At 29.6% G+C, this 20,589-nt stretch overlaps 1 protein-coding gene across 1 annotated transcript; it reads right to left on the reverse strand.

Annotated features, from left to right (window-relative positions):
• Nucleotides 1-4,852: 4,852 nt before the first annotated feature.
• LOC112708767 (DNA mismatch repair protein MSH2) lies at nucleotides 4,853-10,951 on the reverse strand. Its single transcript, XM_025760704.3, has 13 exons — nucleotides 10,669-10,951; nucleotides 10,517-10,566; nucleotides 10,150-10,182; nucleotides 8,904-9,977; nucleotides 7,925-8,479; nucleotides 7,743-7,853; nucleotides 7,538-7,627; nucleotides 7,362-7,433; nucleotides 7,072-7,182; nucleotides 6,536-6,662; nucleotides 6,062-6,261; nucleotides 5,666-5,818; nucleotides 4,853-5,336 (listed from the first exon to the last, which is right to left on the reverse strand). Exons 1-13 carry the CDS (start codon nucleotides 10,721-10,723, stop codon nucleotides 5,136-5,138), a joined length of 2,832 nt encoding a protein of 943 aa, XP_025616489.1. The 5' UTR covers nucleotides 10,724-10,951; the 3' UTR covers nucleotides 4,853-5,135.
• Between the last annotated feature and the right edge of the window lie 9,638 nt (nucleotides 10,952-20,589).

Here is a 20,589-nt window from a genome sequence, read left to right on the forward strand (position 1 = left end):
GCACTATATTTTCTATGGACTTTTTTTTTAAATTCACGTTTCTGTCTTTAGTTTAATTATATTTGAATTTAGATGAAACTTAATTTTCACTCTAGTATTTCTATTCCTAGAAGTCTAGAACCACTTCTGTGTTGTAAAATAGGCAAGTCTTCATATTTGGAATAATATTAAAACTTACTAGTAAAGGATAAAACACATTTCAATAGAGATAAAATTTATGAATCTCATCAATTTAAAATCTAAAGTCACACATATCTGAATAAATGAAGGCTTCACTTTACACCCAAACTACTTCATTAAGAATTAATAAATAATTGAATCATTTTGTTCAACGAAAAAATATCAACGATTATGGAAAACAGGAACTGTTTTCAACAAAAATCAGAGATACATGAGATAACCAAAGTTAAAATTTAGAAGTAACATTAACAGTGAAACTGCTATATTTTCCATTCTAACATTTGCCTTCAATATCAACTAGAGTGAGACCCGTGCGATGCGCAGAGAGACAAATTAATTATACTTTATAATGTATTCTAGTAAATATATTATTTAGGATTCAGGTTTCATTCTGAAATCAACAGATTAGGATTCAGGAGCATAAATGCCCCTTATTTATCAGATAAAATAGAAAACAAAAGACAGTACTTCAAACATAACTTGGGAAAGCAAACACTCAACAACATTAAACAATTTTTGTGAACCAATTCCATGGAGCTTACTAGGAACCACAAATTCCAGTATTTTTGTTTCACTCTCAATGTAAGAGCCATGCCTTATTCTCATATCCTGGCGATTTGAACCGTCTCCAAGCTTCATAATCGTGTTCTTCATCGTAATAATAATCCTGCAAATTACTCCTGATTATTGCTTTTCCTGGTTGTCTTACTCCTTTGCTTAAGAATGCAAGGTTGAACTTCAAGTTGTTTAACTTCAAAAGCATACCCAATGTAGTTATTAGCTTCTTGTTGGTGAATAAGGTTTTAAATTGTGAAATCATGAGTCGTTAAAAAATGATATGGAATAAAAAAAGGCCTATTTTGTTTATCTTAAAAACACACATCAGCTACAAGCTTGAATTAACGAATTAAAGATTTTTGTTAGCATACGAAAATGAAGGACAAAAAGAAATAATATACAAACAAGATTTTGTCACTGCAATCTAAACTTTGCTTGTTACAGAGTCATTCAGCCATCTATTTTAAAGACAGATCAACATGCAACAATTTTAAAACACTATGCACAGTAATTGCACGCATTGAAGGGAGAACTCTTACACATTATTTGGATTGAGAGATTTTGAAGGAAAAGAAAATGGGAGGAAAGAAAATGAATGGAAAAGTAATTTTTTTATTGTTTGGATGAGAAGAGAAAATAGAAAGGAAAAAAAAATAATGTGAGACACATTAAATTATTTTCTCTTCACAAATAAGAAGAAAATGAAGAGAAATGGGAGCAATATGAATAAAATTACATATTTATCCCTTATTATTAATAAATTGTAATTTACATATAATATATATAAAGGTATTAATGTAATTTTATACTATTATGATTTTTTTTCTTCTCACTTTTCTTTCCATCCAAACAAAAGAAAAATTTCTCTCTATTTTCTTTCCATCCATTTTCTTTTAATCCAAATAACATACAAATAACTTTACTTTTCTTTCTATTTTCTTTCCACTCATTTTCTTTCCTCTCATTTTCTTTCCTTCCATTTTCTTTTCTATATCCAAACAAAACCTTAAGATTGATGAGAATGCATATTCACAATAAAAAGATATACTACTCAACCTCACAGCTATGACATAAAACTGCAAGCTTCTATAATACAAAGGCAATTGTGTAATATATATATATATATATATATATATATATATATATAAAAAGATAAAAAAGCAAAGGATGCATTGTACTCACACTAAACCCAAAATGCTTAAATATGGTAAAACATATACCACCGAATGGGAACTTTTAAAATAGAGACAAGATTATGATTTTTTTTTTCTCCTAAAACATTAAAATGACAGAAACTCCAGGCACTTTTACCAAACTTATAAATCTATTTCAAGTATTATTCTAATGGGTTCATGATACTTATGTAGGGCACCCTAAAATGAATTAGTTGCAACAATAAAAACATTAAAAATGAATAGTCAAAAAACATCGATAGAACAATTACACTAGAAAAAATTGACAAAGTAAACAAGCCTGGATTTCTATTTTGTTTCTTTCTCTTCAATTTTAGGTCCATCAGCTTTTAGTTTCTTACTTATTTCAGCAGCTCGGACTACCGCTAACTCTATTGCAGACTTTATGGTAGCGACTTTATTGGCAGCCTACTGTGCAGTCATAGTTTGTTGCATAAGCAAAACTTACTGGAATTGCATCTGTTGTATTGCCATAGCTTGTTGCATCATCAAAAGAAGAGATGATGAAGTAAGGGAAGATAGATAGATTGAATATAGTATCTACATAAATACAAACATTTTTATAATAACTAACTAACTTCAGAATTATGTTTTTAAGTTAATTTCGTACTTATTTGTCATGTGGTGCCATAAAACATATAAATATCCATATCCTCGTCTTTGTGTCACTTTATTCCTATATCTCATTTTCTATTAGAGCTTTATACCATATGTAAATACCAGATTATACTTCTAAACTATTCACAAAGATGGATTGAAAAATATAGTGAATCCTTGTCCCACCAGATAGCTCGAAAATAGACATCTCTTCATTCTTCCCGTCCACCATGGAGGAAAATGTTGTTTTCAACAAGGAAACAAAATATTGATAAGATTGAAGGAATTAAGAGATATGAAGGTTGAAGAAAGGATAAAAAGTCAAACAGTAGAGAAGCATGGCAATAATGTCAATGTTGGGTGTTTCTGTTTCTGGGTTCCACAATCACCATTTTTCTTCTTCCAACTTAAATGCCGCCACAATTTCTTCTTGGAAGCCTGTGGTGGCTGTTCTCAGCAACAAGAACAAGTTGAGGGTCTCTTTTGAGCTGAAGAAGGGGCAGTCTCGTATCTTCCACAAGCTTCTCTCTGGGCTAAGCATGGTGGTGATTGTACAGAAATTAACAACTAATATAAAATTGATGCTTAAGTTTTTCATTTTGTCAAAATTAGCAACTAATATAAAATCTCAAAAATCAAACCAAGTTACATTAATTACAAAAATCACAACAATGCTTTAATAATTAAAATCACAGAGAGGGAGTTACCGGAAGGGAGAGGCTGACGATGATGATGAAGCGCAGGTGCACGAGCGCGACTTGGTGCGAGTAGGGATGGCAAAATTTTCTGAGATGTAGGGATCCCTGCGGGGACTGCCCCGAATGGAGATCCGACTGTGGGAAATTTTTTCCGTGGGGATGGGGATGGAGACGAAATTCCCCCGAGGCATGCGTGGGGACTTGAGTGGGGATTCCCGTCCCGTCTCTGCTAATCCCCGAAATTCTAATTTTGCTTAATTGTCCTTAATAGTTTATTTCTTATATATGTTTTTTAGTCATTTCACATGCCATATATATATATATATATATATATAGATATATATATATATATATATATATATATATATATATATAGAGAGAGAGAGAGAGAGAGAGAGAGAGAGAGAGAAGAGAGAGAGAGAGAGAGAGAGAGAGAGAGAGAGAGAGAGAGAGAGAGAGAGAGAGAGAGAGAGAGAGAGAGAGACTCAAAATTTCTAATTCTCATTTGCATAACCCTTCTTTAGTTCATAGATCTCTAACGTCATCCATACTCCATCCAACCTCTCTGCAGCCACCCCCTCGCCACTCTCCCGTCTCACTGTATTGTCACCTCTCACCGTTCCATCACCCTCACCGTGTCATTCTCTATATTCGTGGCGTTCCTTTCCACAATTCTGTCGTCTCTATTCTCCTCTCTGATGTCGTGTCTCCCACCTCGTCCACTGCTCTGTGCTCTGACTCGCCATGACGTCTCCCACTGCATCATTTTGAAAGTCACCATCTTGACGTTTGGACTTTTTGTATAAAATCTTGCTGTTTTGTATAGGATGGATACTTTCAGCTCTATTCCTATAGAAATTAATAATTAGTCAAACCTATTAGAGAGATGGGGAATGAGACCCTGTGAAAAATGGGAATGGAGAGCAATATTCCCCCACGGCAGGGAATAGAGACGGGGATGGGGAGTAGGGAGGCATCCCTTGCCCCCGCCCTGCCCTGTTGACATCCCTAGGTACGAGACGGTGACGACCGATGACACGAAGAGCGACGACGACCTTGATTGTGAGACCGGAGACAAGAGAGGGAGAGAGCTTTAGTGCGACGCCACAGTGAAAGAAATGAGAGAGACCGAGCTCCAGGGAAAGAGAGAGAGAAGAGATACAAAGAGGAGAGAAGAACACGAGAAAATTTGTTTTTATTTTCACAGATATATTTTTATTTTGTTGTTTAAATTTTTTAAAATATAAAATTAGGATCAGTTAAATTTTAAAATTTGATTAATTTAAAAGAGCATTTTTATCTAATCAAATAAAGTAAGGATATTTAAGATTTTTGAAAAATTAAATAAAAAAATATTTTTTATTTTTATTTAATTAAAAAAATGTTTTAGTAAAAATAGTAATATAATATATATTTTTTAAAAAAAATAGATACTGATGTGAAAAATAAATTCCATTCGGAATTTATCATTATACCAAAACAAACACCATAATATATCTAACTCTTAAACGAGATTAATATATAATTTCACTAATAAAATTATATTAATCGTAATATTTACTTAAACTCAAGAAGGGTAACCCTTAACAAATCATAATGGTGACATTTCCATACTCAGACAAGAAATCAGGAAAAATACTCTGATAATGTGATTAATAACTGCTGTTAAATATATTGTTCAATGGTCCTAGGAGACAAGCCTAAAGTTTACTACGCAAATTAAAATAAAAACATAGATTAGAATATACATATCTATTTTCATACAGGCCAATTTCAGAAACGTAACCTCCCCAAAAAACCTGCATACAAGTGCCATCCCAAGTTCTATATTTAACACAACCCATGGACACACCAAGACATCAAAAAAGCACTTCAAAATTCACAACATGCAACTCCCCTTTCCGAACAGCTACAAGAACTGTTGCAGCCATCGACAGTTTTCAGCATCCTTCTCTAAATTATCTTTTAACTTCCTTAGTTCCTGCAAAGCTTGCATTTTATCCATGGTTTCTAAAGGCAAATCAACAAACGCTTCAAGGATTTGGCGAGCCTTTGTAACGCCTTGCGACATTTCATCGGGTTCATATACTCTCTTGCGCTTAGAACCAAACTGCATATTCAACCACATAGGTTTGCTTAAATGATGAGACTTGTACTAGAGTTTTATTTATTACAATTTTGCAAAAACGCATGAATTGAAGCAACTATTTCTACATTGTTTTCAAATTCACATGTCAGACAATTGCTTCCATTGAAAACAATAATAGATGGAGAAAAAGCTATACAAACTCCAAAGCAAATTCATTCAACAATTGAGGAAAACATGTAGAAGGGAAGAAAATGATCCATGAGTAGGAAAGATTACTGCAACTCTTAAAAATAAGAGTCCATACTATAATAATTAGGGAATGAATCACAATATAATGCTAAATTTTATACCTCATTTGTGGTGTCAGTTAAGGATAGTGCAGAGGGAGAAAAATCTTCCAACTCTGCTGCCTTTTCTCTGGCTAGGGCTACAACACTTTCTGGAAAATTTGCAAACTCGGCAACATGAATACCAAAACTTTGGTCACAAGCTCCTGGTTCAACCTAAGACATAAGAAAACGGGCAAGTTGAAGCAATTTCAGATTGATATGATGCTTTTGACCTTCTGATGCTTCACAAACATAATGGGAGCTCTACAATGTAAATTTGGATTTTTATTTTCTTTTATTCTCATCCAAAGATATTGAAAAGAGCTAAACACTAAAATCAATAAAGTGGCATGAGGAACACACTTCAAACCCAATAAACTAACAAACTAATGCAGAAGCATGTTAGGATGTGTTTACCTTGTATAGCATAGTTAGCTTGCGAGTTGAAGCATCAATATGCGCGCTAACATGATAGTTTGCAACACCAACAATTCGCTTCTGCTGATCATCACTTGCATTTTCAAGGGATAATGCAGTCAGTTCATGAAAGTGGGTTGCAAACAAAGTAGGTGCTTTGATTACTTCAACAATGTGCTCACAAATGGCCCAAGCAAGACCTGCATATCAAATAACAATGTTTTACTGGACATAAAGCAGTTACCATGTTAACCTTGTATGCCATATTAAAGAAAATTTGGACATCAATCAATAATCCATATAATTTTATTTTACTCTTGTACTAACAACCATATATCAACAAAGTATAACTTGGTTTCATGCAAACAATATAAAGATCTTAATGTGTTCATACAAGAACTCTAACAAATAGGATTCAGATTTAATATATTGTGCAACCAACACATTAAAGGAATTCTGGATTGTGAAACAAACCAAATCCATCATAAGTTGATGTCCCACGTCCCAATTCATCAATGATTATCAAGGACTTGTCTGTAGCTCCTTTTAATATTGATGCAGTCTCAAGCATTTCTTGCATGAAGGTAGAAACTCCTCGAAGCTGGGGGATTTTAAAAAAAAAATAGAATGAATAGTATGATATGATTATATATTTAATTAGTAGCATTGCACACTGTACAATAAACATAAAATTACAACTTTTCATATGAACCTCAAGAATAAGAGAGTAACATTCTAGAAGGAGAGCAAACAGAAGTAATGACTTAGCAGTTGTTAATGTCATTATAGATACCACAATAATTTTGGTTTGTTTCACAAAACCCAGAGTCACTCATTAGTGTTATTTTTCACTCTAATAACAAAAGTATATTAAAGTGATACACGAAGAACTAAACTCAATTATGTAATTTAGAGACAGGTTTGCTCCATGTAGAGCAAAAGGCTCAGACAAAACTATTGACAAGAAAAAGTGCCCACAACTAGGGCAAACTATATGGTATAGAACTCACTTGACAGTCACCAGCACCAACACGGGCAAAAATGCAATCACGAACAGATATGCTGGCATTATCACAAGGAACAAAGCAGCCAACTTGGGCCATCAAAATGTTCACTCCCACCTAAAAAAGAAAGAAAATGATGACTCAATCTCCAAACCTCTGGTAGCAGGGGAGCAAATGTCCAAATCAGTTATGATGATTCAAATATTCTAAAAATGGAATGATATGGTCTTACAATTGAATTCTTAGGACAATATGCCAGTAATTAATTTCTCTAGTAATGTGGTACAGAAAATTACCTGGCGGATGAATGTTGATTTCCCACCCATGTTAGGCCCTGTTATTATTTGAAACCAACTTTTTTCTCTGATCTGGTATGATAAAAAAATGCAAAAGAAAAGCTTAAATCACACTCACCCCAAACTAAAATGAAGAAATTCTACTTTTTATCATCAATGATCTCATGAAAACTTACAAGCTTACAATCATTTGGTATAAAATTCACCCAGTCTTGTGCCTCTACACAAGGGTGTCTGCTGCCTTCTAAAATAATATCTCCTTCATCCTATTACAGCCAAGATGTACTTCTCAGAAAGAGCTTCCCACCAAAAATGGGCAAAATGACAGGAAAAAGATGCTGTAACTATCATGAAAAACTGCAAATAACCATAATGGAATACCGATGAAGTGATTTCAGGCCTTGTATAAGGTGTCGGGCAGCTGGAAGCCAAATCAGCAAAGCTTAATAACACATCCAGTTCAGAAATCAATTCGGCTAAAGATTCAAACACCTGCGGAAGCAAGATTCTTCAATCTAGGCTACAAGAAACAAATGATCAAAGAACAAAATATATGTGCCCACCTCTGAGAATGTTGCAGCAGTTTGAACTACTCTATTAACCAACTCTTTCTGACAGCTCTTGTACTCCTCAAGTACCTGTTGATACTGGTCCCCAAGTTTCCTTAGCTTTGTGTTGGTAAATTTCACTCCATCTTTACGTGTTTCCAGTACAACGAACTGGGAGTTAAGCTTCTTCCTTATTTTGGGCTCTTCCTTCTTTGTGATTCTGAAAACATGTCCAAATTGTGTCCCCTTGTCTAACTTTAATGCCTTGTCTACAGGAAGATCAAGATCATCAGCAGTTTGTCTATGCAATTTATGTATTTGATTCTCTAATGACTCCTGCTGCTCCTTCAATTTAGTTAGTGTAGGGTCATAACTTGAGGAAATCATGTATTCTCTGTTCTCCAGTTGATCAAGGTCAACAGAAGCTTCTACAAGGCCAATGAATTTATTTAGGTGATCATCATCTGTCCACAACTCAAGAGGTTCCAAGTACCTGCTCTTCATCATTGAGGAAAATGGTCCATCATATCTTTCTAGGGCGCTTTTGATATAAGGTAGTCTTATACTTGACTGCACTCAAGAGTCAAGACAACAATGGAGTGAAAAGAGAGGACATAAAATTAGCAAAATGTGTACAGTTCTGAGTGAGAACCTACGTAATAAAAAGCATATTAAAAATAACAAACTAAAACATCTCTGCATTTCAGTAATAATAAATAAATTAACCAAGATAAAAAGGATAAAACCCCAAAATTCTTGACTTATTGTTTTATTTCAATAATAACACTTTTTTTATGTACTAAAAAGGAATCAATTGCCAAAAAACAAAAAGGAAACTATTAATTACAAAATCTAAACTAAAGTAAAGCAATCTGGAAAAAATACTACATCCTTTGCTGGTGGACCACAAATCAAACCTAAGACAGCCATAGCAAAGAAAAACGAAATACATATCTTCTAATAAAACCTAATAATGCTTGTAAGTAAGTTCTACCTGATAAAGTTTAACAATATGTGCAAGACCAGCTCTCCGCTTCTGAAGATTGTGTACCAACCGCTCAATGTCTGATATTCTTCTTAAATGCTGCCTCAGATCTTGCCGAAGTACAGTATCCTCTACAAATGCTTGTACAACATCAAGTCTCAAGTTAATTTCATTAACATTCAACAAGGGCTGTTTTAGCCACATGTGCAATAACCGTTTCCCCATTCCGGCTGTACAGGTCCTATTCATTAGACCGAACAAACTAAAATTTTTGTTTGCATCGGTTTTGCTTTCAAGAACATTGAGTGCCCTCATGGCTGCAGAATCTAATCTCATATAACTGTCAAGACTGTACCTACGAAGAGTAAAATTCCCGTAATTGCTCTCATCTGCAAGTAACTCAGCATATGATAGTAATGCCCCCAAAGCCCCAGGTGCAAACTCAAATCCAGACACTAAGTCTCGAACTGGTTCAATAGAACCTTTAACAAGTCTGCCAAGATCCTGTACCAGATCCCTGGTTTTAAACTCAGATTTCTTTCTCTCAGTTAACATCACACCACATTTAGTCAACGCATCGCACAGCATTCTATTTTCAGTAGATTTGCCACTCTCACTAGGAAGAAGGCATTCTTTGCAGCCAAGAGCAACTAATGCCGACTCCACATTCGTGAAGTGACTGTCATCAAGGAATTCAGCCATCCCAAGTACTCTCTTAGTTAAATCAACAAATGATAACCCAACAGTGCACCCATTTTCACGATAGTTAAGTGATAATGCAACAACAACTGGAGAATCCTGCATCTCACTGTTAGCAAACAAAACATCCTCAAAACTGCCAATATTGCCAGGCGTTCCACTTTTGACCAATCTCCAGTTAGAACCACTACCCTCATAGAGTTCAAGGGTATGGTCTGTTCTCTCCAAAAGTAGATCACGAGCAATTGTTTCAAACATGGTCCTACTGACACTTACACTTGAAAGAGGATCCGATCCACTACCCAGTTGCCGCAAGACAGTAGTAGTGTGGTAGTAGGTCTTCGCAATGAAAGTTGCATTTTCACCATGAGCAGTATAGTAGTCCTGAATAATAAAAATGAAGAACCAATTAAGAAAATACAGCAAAACTGCAAAAATCTGCATAAGTAGCACTTTCATGAAAAATAAGCTTCAAGTATCATACTCCATCAATACAAAACCAATATACCATTGAAATCACAATCAAGAAAGGATGAAATACCAGCCATTAACTTACCCTGCGATCAAAAAACCGGATGGCCCTCGAATCCTGTAATAGAAACAAGTAAATAAACCAAATAAATGAAATGCAGAGGGGAAAGAAAGCAAATAGGGAGGGGGGGTCAACATTTAAAAAACATCTCAAAACTACAAACGTGAGCAAAGGAATAAAAAGATATGGACCGTGTGCATGCGCGTCCATATCCCTTTTCATCATGACATTGATTTTAAGTACGAGAAAGCAGTACTAAAGGCTATACATTTTCCCTTCTGATCAACAGTTTCAAAACAATCAAATTTGAAAACTAAAAACGGTTCCCCCCCTCCCCCCCCCCCCCCATAAAATACTATCAAACAAGACAAGACAATAAAGAAATACTCACATTAGGTAGGGTTTTGAAAAATGATAGAAACCCTTGGGCTTGCTTCGTGTCTGGCAACAGTTAAAACATTAAACAAACATTAGCAACCTTCTGATTATCACAAAAGAAAAATAAAATAAAATAATTAAAAAGAATGAAATGGTAAATGATACCTAATTTGAGCTCAGGGAGCTTATTATTACTATTGTCGTCGAAGGCTTCAACCATTGCTTGCTGGGAATTAGGGTTTCAAAACGAAAACTGAAGAGGCGTAGTTTGATTGTACTGTGAAGTGTGAAGTGTGAAGTGTGAAGTGAAGAACGTATAATACTAGGAAACGAAAAGTGCGTCTACGAGGCTGGTGGCGGGAAATACTCGCGGGCTTTCGCGGCTTCCGCGTGCCATGCACGCGCCGATACCAAAACTTTTGCATTCGCAAATTGCAACAGAAGGCGTAAGGGCTTTCGTTTTTTGTCATAGTTTTACGCGTTGAATACTTTGGGCTTATAAAAACTCTTGAAGCCCATATAATTCTGGTCATGTTAAGCCCCGTGTTTTTGAAAAGTAATATGCGGATAGCTCACCAAAAAAATAAAAGTAATATCCGGATATGAAATTTTTTCTCCTCAAAAAAAAAAGTACTTATATTCAGTTAGTAAGTGTCGGAAATTCAAATCTGTTTTATATATATGTAGTAACTTATTAGCTAGCAACAACTCTTAAATTGAGCTCAGGTCTACAACGAAATAATTCTTGCCTTATCGAATTACAAGATACCATAAACAACCAAAAAGTATTTATATAAATAAAAATACAAGTTTAATTGCTTGTCAAAAGAGTTAAATTTCATTAATTAAAAGTATAAATACAAGCCACTATAGATTAATACGGTTGGATGCATGTACACAATATACTATCTAAAATAAGTACTCTATAAAGCACGGACATTTTATTAAATTATCCTGTTCATATGTTGAACATATTTTGGGCACGATAATTGTCTAATACGCATGTTTTTTGTGTCCAATTGTGTCTTACTAAAAGATAAAAAAAAAAATTTTTGACACATTTGAACATACCTAAATAACATCATTTGTCAGTGTGTGCAACCTTATCTTTGACATGTATATATTCTTAAAATGAGTTTAAAAATTATACATATTATTGTTTATTAAAATAAAAAATATTTTAAATACTTTATATAATTAAAAAAGATATTAAAAATAATTTAAAAAATTAATTTATATTTTAATATCAATATAATATCAAAATATCATTATAATTTGTCTAAAAAAATAATTTATATTTTATTATATATCGTGTTTTCGTGTCTTATAAAAATTTAAAATTCGTATATTTGTGTATCCTATATCATATCATGTCAGTGTGTATATTTAAAATTCGTATATTTACGTATCCTATATCATATCATGTCAGTGTGCATATATTATAGTAGGTACCTAATTAATAATCATAAGAAAATACCTAATGTTCACGTTTAAACACATTCTAAGGAAATATTGATGAAATCTACCAATGATAAAATTTTATCTTATATTTTTTACAAAAAAATAGAGATATAAATGTTAAATTTTAAATATTTTAATTATTAAAATTGTAATATCATATCATGATCTATTACTTTAAAGTCTTTTTTTATCGTAATTTTTGTTATATAGGTCATCAAGTGGCGGATGGGATTGAAAATTTTCAATATGACTTCATTCTGATTAATATTAAACTTCATTTGTTTGATTATTAATTTGTATAGATATAAAATACTACTAAATTTGTTAGAAAAATAAGAAAGAATAGTAGAGAAAAGATTTATGTTTATTCATTAAGTTATTTAGAATGATATAATATAAAATAATATTTATAAGTGCTAAGAAAATCAAAATGATAAAAACATAATATTCTATAATAAATATTTAGATATGCTAAATAATATTTATTGATCTACTTGATTTTAATTATACTCTAACAAAATTAATGTACAATCTCTTTATAAGAACAACTACTCTATATATATATTATCAACTGATTGTTGTTGATGTTGACAAAAAGATGTTATTAAATGTTTTAATCACAAATATTTATTTTAAAAGTCATAATTTTATAGATAATTGATGATGTTTAAACAAACAATACTCATACACAAAAACAGAAGACCCTAAATCTGCTTTGTAATTGTTGAAAATTTGGACTAAATTCCCATTTTGGTACTTGAGATTCACGCGATTACTCATTTTTGTCCCCGAAATTCAAAATTACTTGTATTGGTCCTCCAGATTCAAGTTTTGGCACCAATGGTCCCTCAACTCTTTTCGGTGATGATTAGGCAAATGGAGTGCTGAGATAATACCCTTCCTGTCACGTTGGACGCTGTAACGGCTAGTTAATATGACGAGGGTTGTATTTGTATCCAATTTAGTCCATGAAACCCTAATTATCTTATTATTTATCTGAGTTATAATGACAAAGTTTTAATAAGGGGGACTAAATTTGATACAAATACAACTCTCGCCACATTAACTAGCCGTTACAGCGTCCAACGTGACAGGAAGAATGTCATCTCAGCACTCCATTTGCCTAATCATCACCGGAAAGAGTTTAGGGATCATATTGGTGCCAAAACTTAAATTTGGAGGACCAGTATAGGTAATTTTAAATTTCGGGAACCAAAATGAGTAATCGCGTGAATCTCAGGAACCAAAATGAGAATTTAGTCAAAAATTTGGCTGAGTCAAGGACACATTTCAATTTTCCAAGCAAGCATACTTGAGAAAAATTCATATTTGTATAATATTATTGTATAATAATTATTAATTAGTTGTCATATATATATTCCACGTATTTTAGAGATGAATTCTAAAATGTTTATAATTATACAATAACTTTTGAAATTAAATTATATCCACTCAATTTTAAGATAATTAATATATTATTCATATCAATATTGTACCGAAATGTTGTAAATAGACAAGTTAATTGTCCCCACCTCTAATGACCTATTCTCTTTGTCCACGCCAGACACCACGAATCATGAATCTTACTTATGCTGATATGCATTCACTTTCTTTCTGTGTAGCCATTTGCAACAGTTCACTATATTTATGGCACACAAAGTATATTGATATTGATTTCAAACAGTGTTAGATATTTAAGTTCAAGAGCTAATAAATAGTGTCCTATCTAGCTAGGTTCTAAAATAAACCTCTTCGAATATGTGGATTTGGTAATCCTGCTCAATGATGTTAACACAGTAACTCAAGATAACATTACTTCTAGATATATAGCTTGTGTTTGATGCCACTAGCTTCTCCCTTTTTGTCCCCTGTTCATAATTGATAATATATTTTAAGAATTTTAAATATTTTTAAAATACCGTATTTAAGTCATTTTAATAGATGATCTACTTAATCGAAAAAAGATTATTTGTGAAAGGTTCTGAACAGTAAAAAATTCTATAGCACTCAACAATGAATACCCCAACTATAAGCAAAATATGTGTATATATAATTGTTAAGAAAATGAATTAACAAGTTAATATCTGTGAAATAATATAACTTTGCTTGTGTGTTTGCTTTAATTTATACTTTGCTAAAAGGGATCTTATTATTATATTTATTAGATCGATCTAATTATTAGAATGGATACTTTGTTAAGTTGCTGTTTTTGCGTGTCGAACACATTTTAAACACAACAGTCATCGATATTTGTCCGATACGCGCGTTTACTGTGTCCAATCGTATCTGAACACACATTTTAGACATACCTAAATATAATCACGCGTCAGCATGTCCAGTCTTATTCTTAATATATTCTTAAAATCGGTTTATAAATAATATATATTATTATTTATTAAAATAAAAAATATTTTAAATACTTTTAATCATTTAAAAAAGACATTAAAAATAATTATAAAATTATTTTATATTTTAATATAATAAAATATCAAATATCATTATAGTTTATTTAAAAAATATTTTATATTATATATATATATATATATATATATATATACTGTATCACCATATTTTATAAAATTTTAAAATTTATGTATTCGTATATTCTGTATCGTATCGTGTTCTGTATTTATGTTTATCTTCGTGTTTGTACATCCTAAATGGCAGTCACCATTCACAAGCAAAATCAATCAAATGCTTGTTAGAAATTCGATGGACATATAATAGTGTACATTATTATGTCATTATGATGGATTGTGCAATATGTATGGTATTCTATGCAAGTGACCTTAAATGGATCATGCTTATAATATGATGGTAGTGCTTTACATATATGTGTTTTTGAAAATGTGTTTGATATGTGGTCCTAAAAAGTAGTAGTGTGTGTGTTTATACAAGCAATTGTTAATAGGAAATGTTGAACTTAGCATTTTTTTTTTTTTTTGTTTCTGCCTATATGGACAACCGCATTAAACCAATGGAGAGTGGCATGTTACTTCGTCAGAAGTTTGGATAGGAATTAATGATGTTATGAGAGTGAAAGGTCCTTAATTTGACTTTGTTATAATATTTTCTTTGACTATTTGGCCAAATAGATAAATATAATCAAAATTCGTTACTTATTAATCTAGCTAGTAAATAAATATGGGTCAAATACGAGGGTTTAGTACCGATACGTATTTCAATCATGTTTAAAAAACAATAAAAATTTAATTAAAATAATTCAAATATATTTTATTTAATATTTATTAATTATTATAATTAATAAATATTAAATAAAATAAATTTAAATTTTTTTTGTCAACCAAATATTACCGTTTATATTTAGTTACTTGAGAATGTTGGATATAAATGTTTGTCCCTCAATCAAGGATTAATATCAAATATTCAAATTAGAGTCTTAGGCATGAAGCCATCGGTTAATATTAGGAAAGTCATACCAATGATATTTAACGTTTGAATAAAATTATCTTCAATAAAATCTTTTTTTTTGAATATTTTGATATATAAAGGTTTTGATAAGATTTAATTATTTTATTAATTTTTATAATTTTATTAAATTTATAATAATTAAGTATTTATATTTTTTAATTTAATTTTTATACTACTTTTAATTTTATAATTAAATTATTTTTATGTTAAAAACGTTAAATTAACAAAAAGTTTCTTTCAGAAAATATATAGTCAAATATCTAATTAGGTTCGTAGCTGTGAATACTTTTAATTTTCAAAAAAATATTTAATTAATTCTATTATTTTTTATATTAAAAATAACGTAATTATAAAATAAAAAATAATATAAAAATTTAATTATAAATTTTATAAAATTATAAAAACCAATAAAAAATTAAACTTTTAAAAATTTTAAAAGCAAAGAATTTATCACATTAAGATAATATTACGACCTAATGTATATATGTTCTATTTTACAGATAGTTAAATTCTTGATTCAAAAAATTTTAAATAATAATATTAGGAAAAAAATAAAAAATTAGTCCAAGCAATCTAAACTTACCTTATTTAATATTTATTAATAAAATATTATTAAATTCTAAACATACAGTGCACCACTACCATGACATATAAATCAGTCTCAGTATACATTTAATTTTTTTTGGCAATTAAATCCTATTAAATTGATCAAAGTCTAACAAAAATTAATTATATTAGTGAGAGTGTGTTTACACACTTCAATTTTTACTAATATGAACGTTCGTATTTTGGTTTTTTCTTGTTTTTCTTCTTCTTCTTCGTTTGTATGTGTTTCCTTCTTATCGTCTTTTTTATTGCTGCTGCAGATGTCTGTATTTTTTTCTTTTCCTGCTTCTCTTCATAGTGATTTTGCATCGTTATAAATTTCTCCTTCTTCTTTAATTTGTTTGATTTTTTTTTCAAGAAGAATTTTGAGAAGGTGAAACAAGAAAAAGATGAATAAAAAAAAGATGATGATGATGACGATAAAGAAGAAGAAGAGGATGAAGAGTTTTGAGTTATGCAAAATTTATTAAAAAATAGTATCAAAATTTTTTAACTATAACACAAAAAGTTTCTTAATTTTGACACCAAAATTTCTTAACCATGATACAGATTTTTGTTAAGAAGGTGAAATAAGAATTATGAGAATGTGAAAGAAGAAAAAGAAGGACAGTTTTAAAATGTGCAGGATTTATGATAAAAATAGCATCAAATTTTTTTTAACGTGACACAAAAAATTTTTATTTTGACATCAAAATTTCTTAACTATGACATATACATTTCTAAACTGTGTCATTTTCAACTAAATAATAATCATTGAATTAGTTAGGTAGTATTGAATTTATATATAAGAGGTTTAGCAATTTTTGTGTCATTTATAATAAATTGATGTATTTTTTTGCTCTAAATCATATTTAAATGTATTTTGTTGGTTGAATAAGATATTTTGGACTTGTAATTTTTTAAAGATTTTTGTGTCATTTACAAAAAATTTATATGTCAATTATAACTAAATGATGTATTTTGTTAATTATCATTGAATTTATTGTGTGGTATACTAAAAATGAAAAAGAGGAGAAGAAATTTGGAGTTATGTAAAATTTATCAGAAAATAGCACCGAAAATTTTTAACCGTGATACATACAAAAATTTTCTTAATTTTAAACCCAAAATTTTGAAAACGTATGACATAGGTTCTTGTTAAGAGGATGAAATAAGAAAGATGAGAATGTGAAATAAGAGGAGGAAGAAGAATAAAAAAAAGAAAAAAGGATGATGATGATGAAAGAAGAGGAAGAAATAGAGTTTTAAATTTTACAATATTTATTAAAAGATAGTATCAAAATTTTTTAATCGTGATATATAAAATTTTTTATTTTGACATTAAATTAAAATTTCTTAAACGTGACATAAAAATTTGATGTACTACTTTTTTATCGTTAAATTAATTGTGTGATATTTAACTGGAGGAAGAGGAAAAAGAAGAAAAGAAGGTGGAGGAGAAGAAGAAGAATGTCGTGGTGGTGATGATAGTGACGACGACAATAACAAAAAAAGACAAAGTAAAAGAAAAGAGAGGAGGAAGAGAAAAAAAAAAACAGCAACAGAAACTGTGTAAATAATAATAAGAAAAAAAAAGTGTGTTCCAAAAAGATGAAGAAATTAAAAGATGAAGAAATTAAAAGTGCGCCACCAGCAAGTGATGATAACAATGCAACTTAATTAGATTTAGTTAAGTAAACTCGTAAACTTTTAAATAAGTATGAGAATTGAGTTATAGCTTGTTATTTAATTTATAATAATACTAGAACTTATAAAATAAATAAAAAATATGATTTAAATAATTAATTTTAAAGTATTATTTGTAGTTCACAGAAACGTACAAAAATAAAAAATAAAAATAAAACAAATTACCACCAACAACACACATCAGTATTATTGCGTTACTGAATTTGAATGTTGGGTGAGGCAGAAATAGACTGAGGACTAACAAATACAGTTATACACAGGGATCCAATGCAGCCGAAGACACAAAAGCAATTTGATACAAATATTTTGAAAACAAAACCCTAACATACACAATTATTTCTTTTAAGTAGATATATAATTAAGCCACTTGATATACGAAGACAACAAAGAAAGTTTAAAATAAAAAGGAAGTCATTTCAAAAAAAGCATAGACGTTCTTTATAGATTATTCTTTACACTATTGTTTTACCTTTTGGTGGTGGAAAAATGATAGCTCCCTTTACTAAGGGTATATTTGCCTTTGGGCAACCAAATTAAATTTCGAATATTAGAAATTAAAGTAAAGATATGATGATGCTCTTTAAATAATGTGATTGATAATATCTACTTTATTAATTATTTATTTTTCTTATTATCAGGAAGAAAATTAATATATATATATATATATATATATATATATATATATATATATATTATTTAAATAAGAAACAATATGATGCATTGCAAATTCTGAATCTACTCTATGCTCCTTGTGACCTTGTTTAAAGACTATAAATTAAAAAATGAACTGCAACTCTTTATAAAATATAGACAATTTCGATTTTCTCTTGATAAGTGTCTTTGCATTAAATTGTAACTATTTAGTGTATGTCTTCTTGTGTTTGTTTTTATTTTGTTTTAGATGGATGGTAATTGTCATTTTTTTTACTCTTATGAAGAGTTTGTAGCTCTACTTTCAGATTATTTTTCCAAAGTAAAATATTTCTTAATTATTGAAAACAATTAAGTGTTTTCATTCTGTAAAATAAATATAAATATTTTAAATATTGACTAATTGAAATACATATAAAAGAAGCCAAAAACACTGACCAAAGATATAATAAAACATCAATAGGACTATAAAAGTAAATAAAAAAGACATAATATAAATTCAAAAAAAATTATGAAAATAAAAAAGAAAATGTTAACTATGTGCTACTAATTATTTTATTATTTATTTTATTAACAATTAAAAATGTTGAGTAAGAGTACATATTATTTTTTGAATTAAGGACTTCACTCTAGAAGATAAAATGAATATTTCTCCCTTTAGATCAATAATTAAAAATAAATGTCACTTTGATTTTATTGATTTAATGGTAAAATTCACTTGTTTTTTTTTTTTATCTTTTAGAGTAGATTTCTTACTTTGATCTAAAAAAAAATAACTCATTTAAAATTCTGTATAACATGATCCAAGAATTTTAACACCACTCAAGTCAAGGCAAATGAGTCCTTTTTTATATATAGACTTTAAAAGGGACATTTATTTTTCACAATCTTATATGTAATCCAATAAACAACTTTTCTTGATGTGTAAGTAAACTAAAATGGACATTTCTTTTTTTTTTCTTAATATTTGAATTATAAAATTCTTTAATTATTATTTTAAACTTTATGATTAATAGAAATAAAATTCACAAATAAAAAATCTGTAAGTTACAATAATAATATAAAATTAAATTATTGGTGGTCAAATTCTCCATTTAAAATTTTAATTTATTAATATCAAATTTACTATACTTTATTTATAGTAAGTTATTAGCTTAATTAGAGTTACTTAAATTACAATACAACATATAAACATTGTAGAGAGCCAACACTTTGTAATTTTTTATTAAAATATTTCATAACAATTTTTTTTCTCTTTATCTAAAAAGAAAACAAAACAAAATATGAAAACACAATTTATGTGTGAAAATATATATATTTGTTTAGATATGAATACTTTTCACTCTCACAAAATATTAGTTAATTATATAATATTATATCTAAAACTGACCAACTTAATCTATTTACACATATTAGTGTAATTAACTTATTAGTTTTGTCTTTGTGTGCAAAAAAAGAATTTTTTTCTTAGATATGAGGACTGTGTCTCTGATTTATTAGTTAATATAACGATGCAACACACCCATTTCAACTCCCAATTCACGCTGCTGTGCTGTAGCTTGGTGCTATTATTTATAACAAATTGTCAGTATACCATAGAATTAATTACCTGTTAATTTATTGTAGTTAGATTACTATTAAAAATAAAGTTAGTAGTCAATTAACTTAATTAGAGTTACTTAAATTACTATAAGATTGTACAGAATTAACATGCTGTGATTCTATTATTCTTATAAAAAAATATCTCATAACAAACTCTTTCTATTTGTTTCTCCGTATTCTCATTTTTCTGATTCATTATAATTTTTTACATCTCAAGTTTTTATAACAATAATCTAAAATAACAAGTAATTACCTGATACTAAAATAAAGAAATGGAGACTACTTAAATTCATGAAAATCTATAATTTTTTCTTTTCATTTTTTTATTTTTCTTTAGTTAAGTGTCTTTTAGAAGGTGTATGTATATAAAAGAGACGCAACGATTCTTACTAAAATTATGTCATATGACTTTTAACATAACAAGAAATAGAAAACAAGATAAAATATATAAAAAAATTGAGAAGTAAATCAAACAAAAAATAAAAAGACAGTAATTTGTATGTAGCAATTTTTTAGATATAAATACTTTTTAATCTCAAATAAGTACTAGCTAAATATACATAAAATTAATTAACTTAATCTATCATGCCTTTGTTTTTATTTGCAGAGAAAGACATTTTTTTCTTTTAAACATGAATATTTTCTCTC

This window comes from Arachis hypogaea, chromosome 1 (assembly GCF_003086295.3).
Source record: "Arachis hypogaea cultivar Tifrunner chromosome 1, arahy.Tifrunner.gnm2.J5K5, whole genome shotgun sequence".
Taxonomy (NCBI): domain Eukaryota; kingdom Viridiplantae; phylum Streptophyta; class Magnoliopsida; order Fabales; family Fabaceae; genus Arachis; species Arachis hypogaea.

Bases quoted from the DNA above. Each gene is read 5' to 3' on its own strand.
- LOC112708767 (XM_025760704.3), bottom strand. From the start codon at position 10,723: ATGGTTGAAGCCTTCGACGACAATAGTAATAATAAGCTCCCTGAGCTC. The intron at 10,567-10,668 runs GTATCATTTACC...AACTGTTGCCAG, and splicing joins GCTCCCTGAGCTCAAATTAG to ACACGAAGCAAGCCCAAGGG. The intron at 6,262-6,535 runs GTTTGTTTCACA...TTTGATATGCAG, and splicing joins ATCAACTTATGATGGATTTG to GTCTTGCTTGGGCCATTTGT.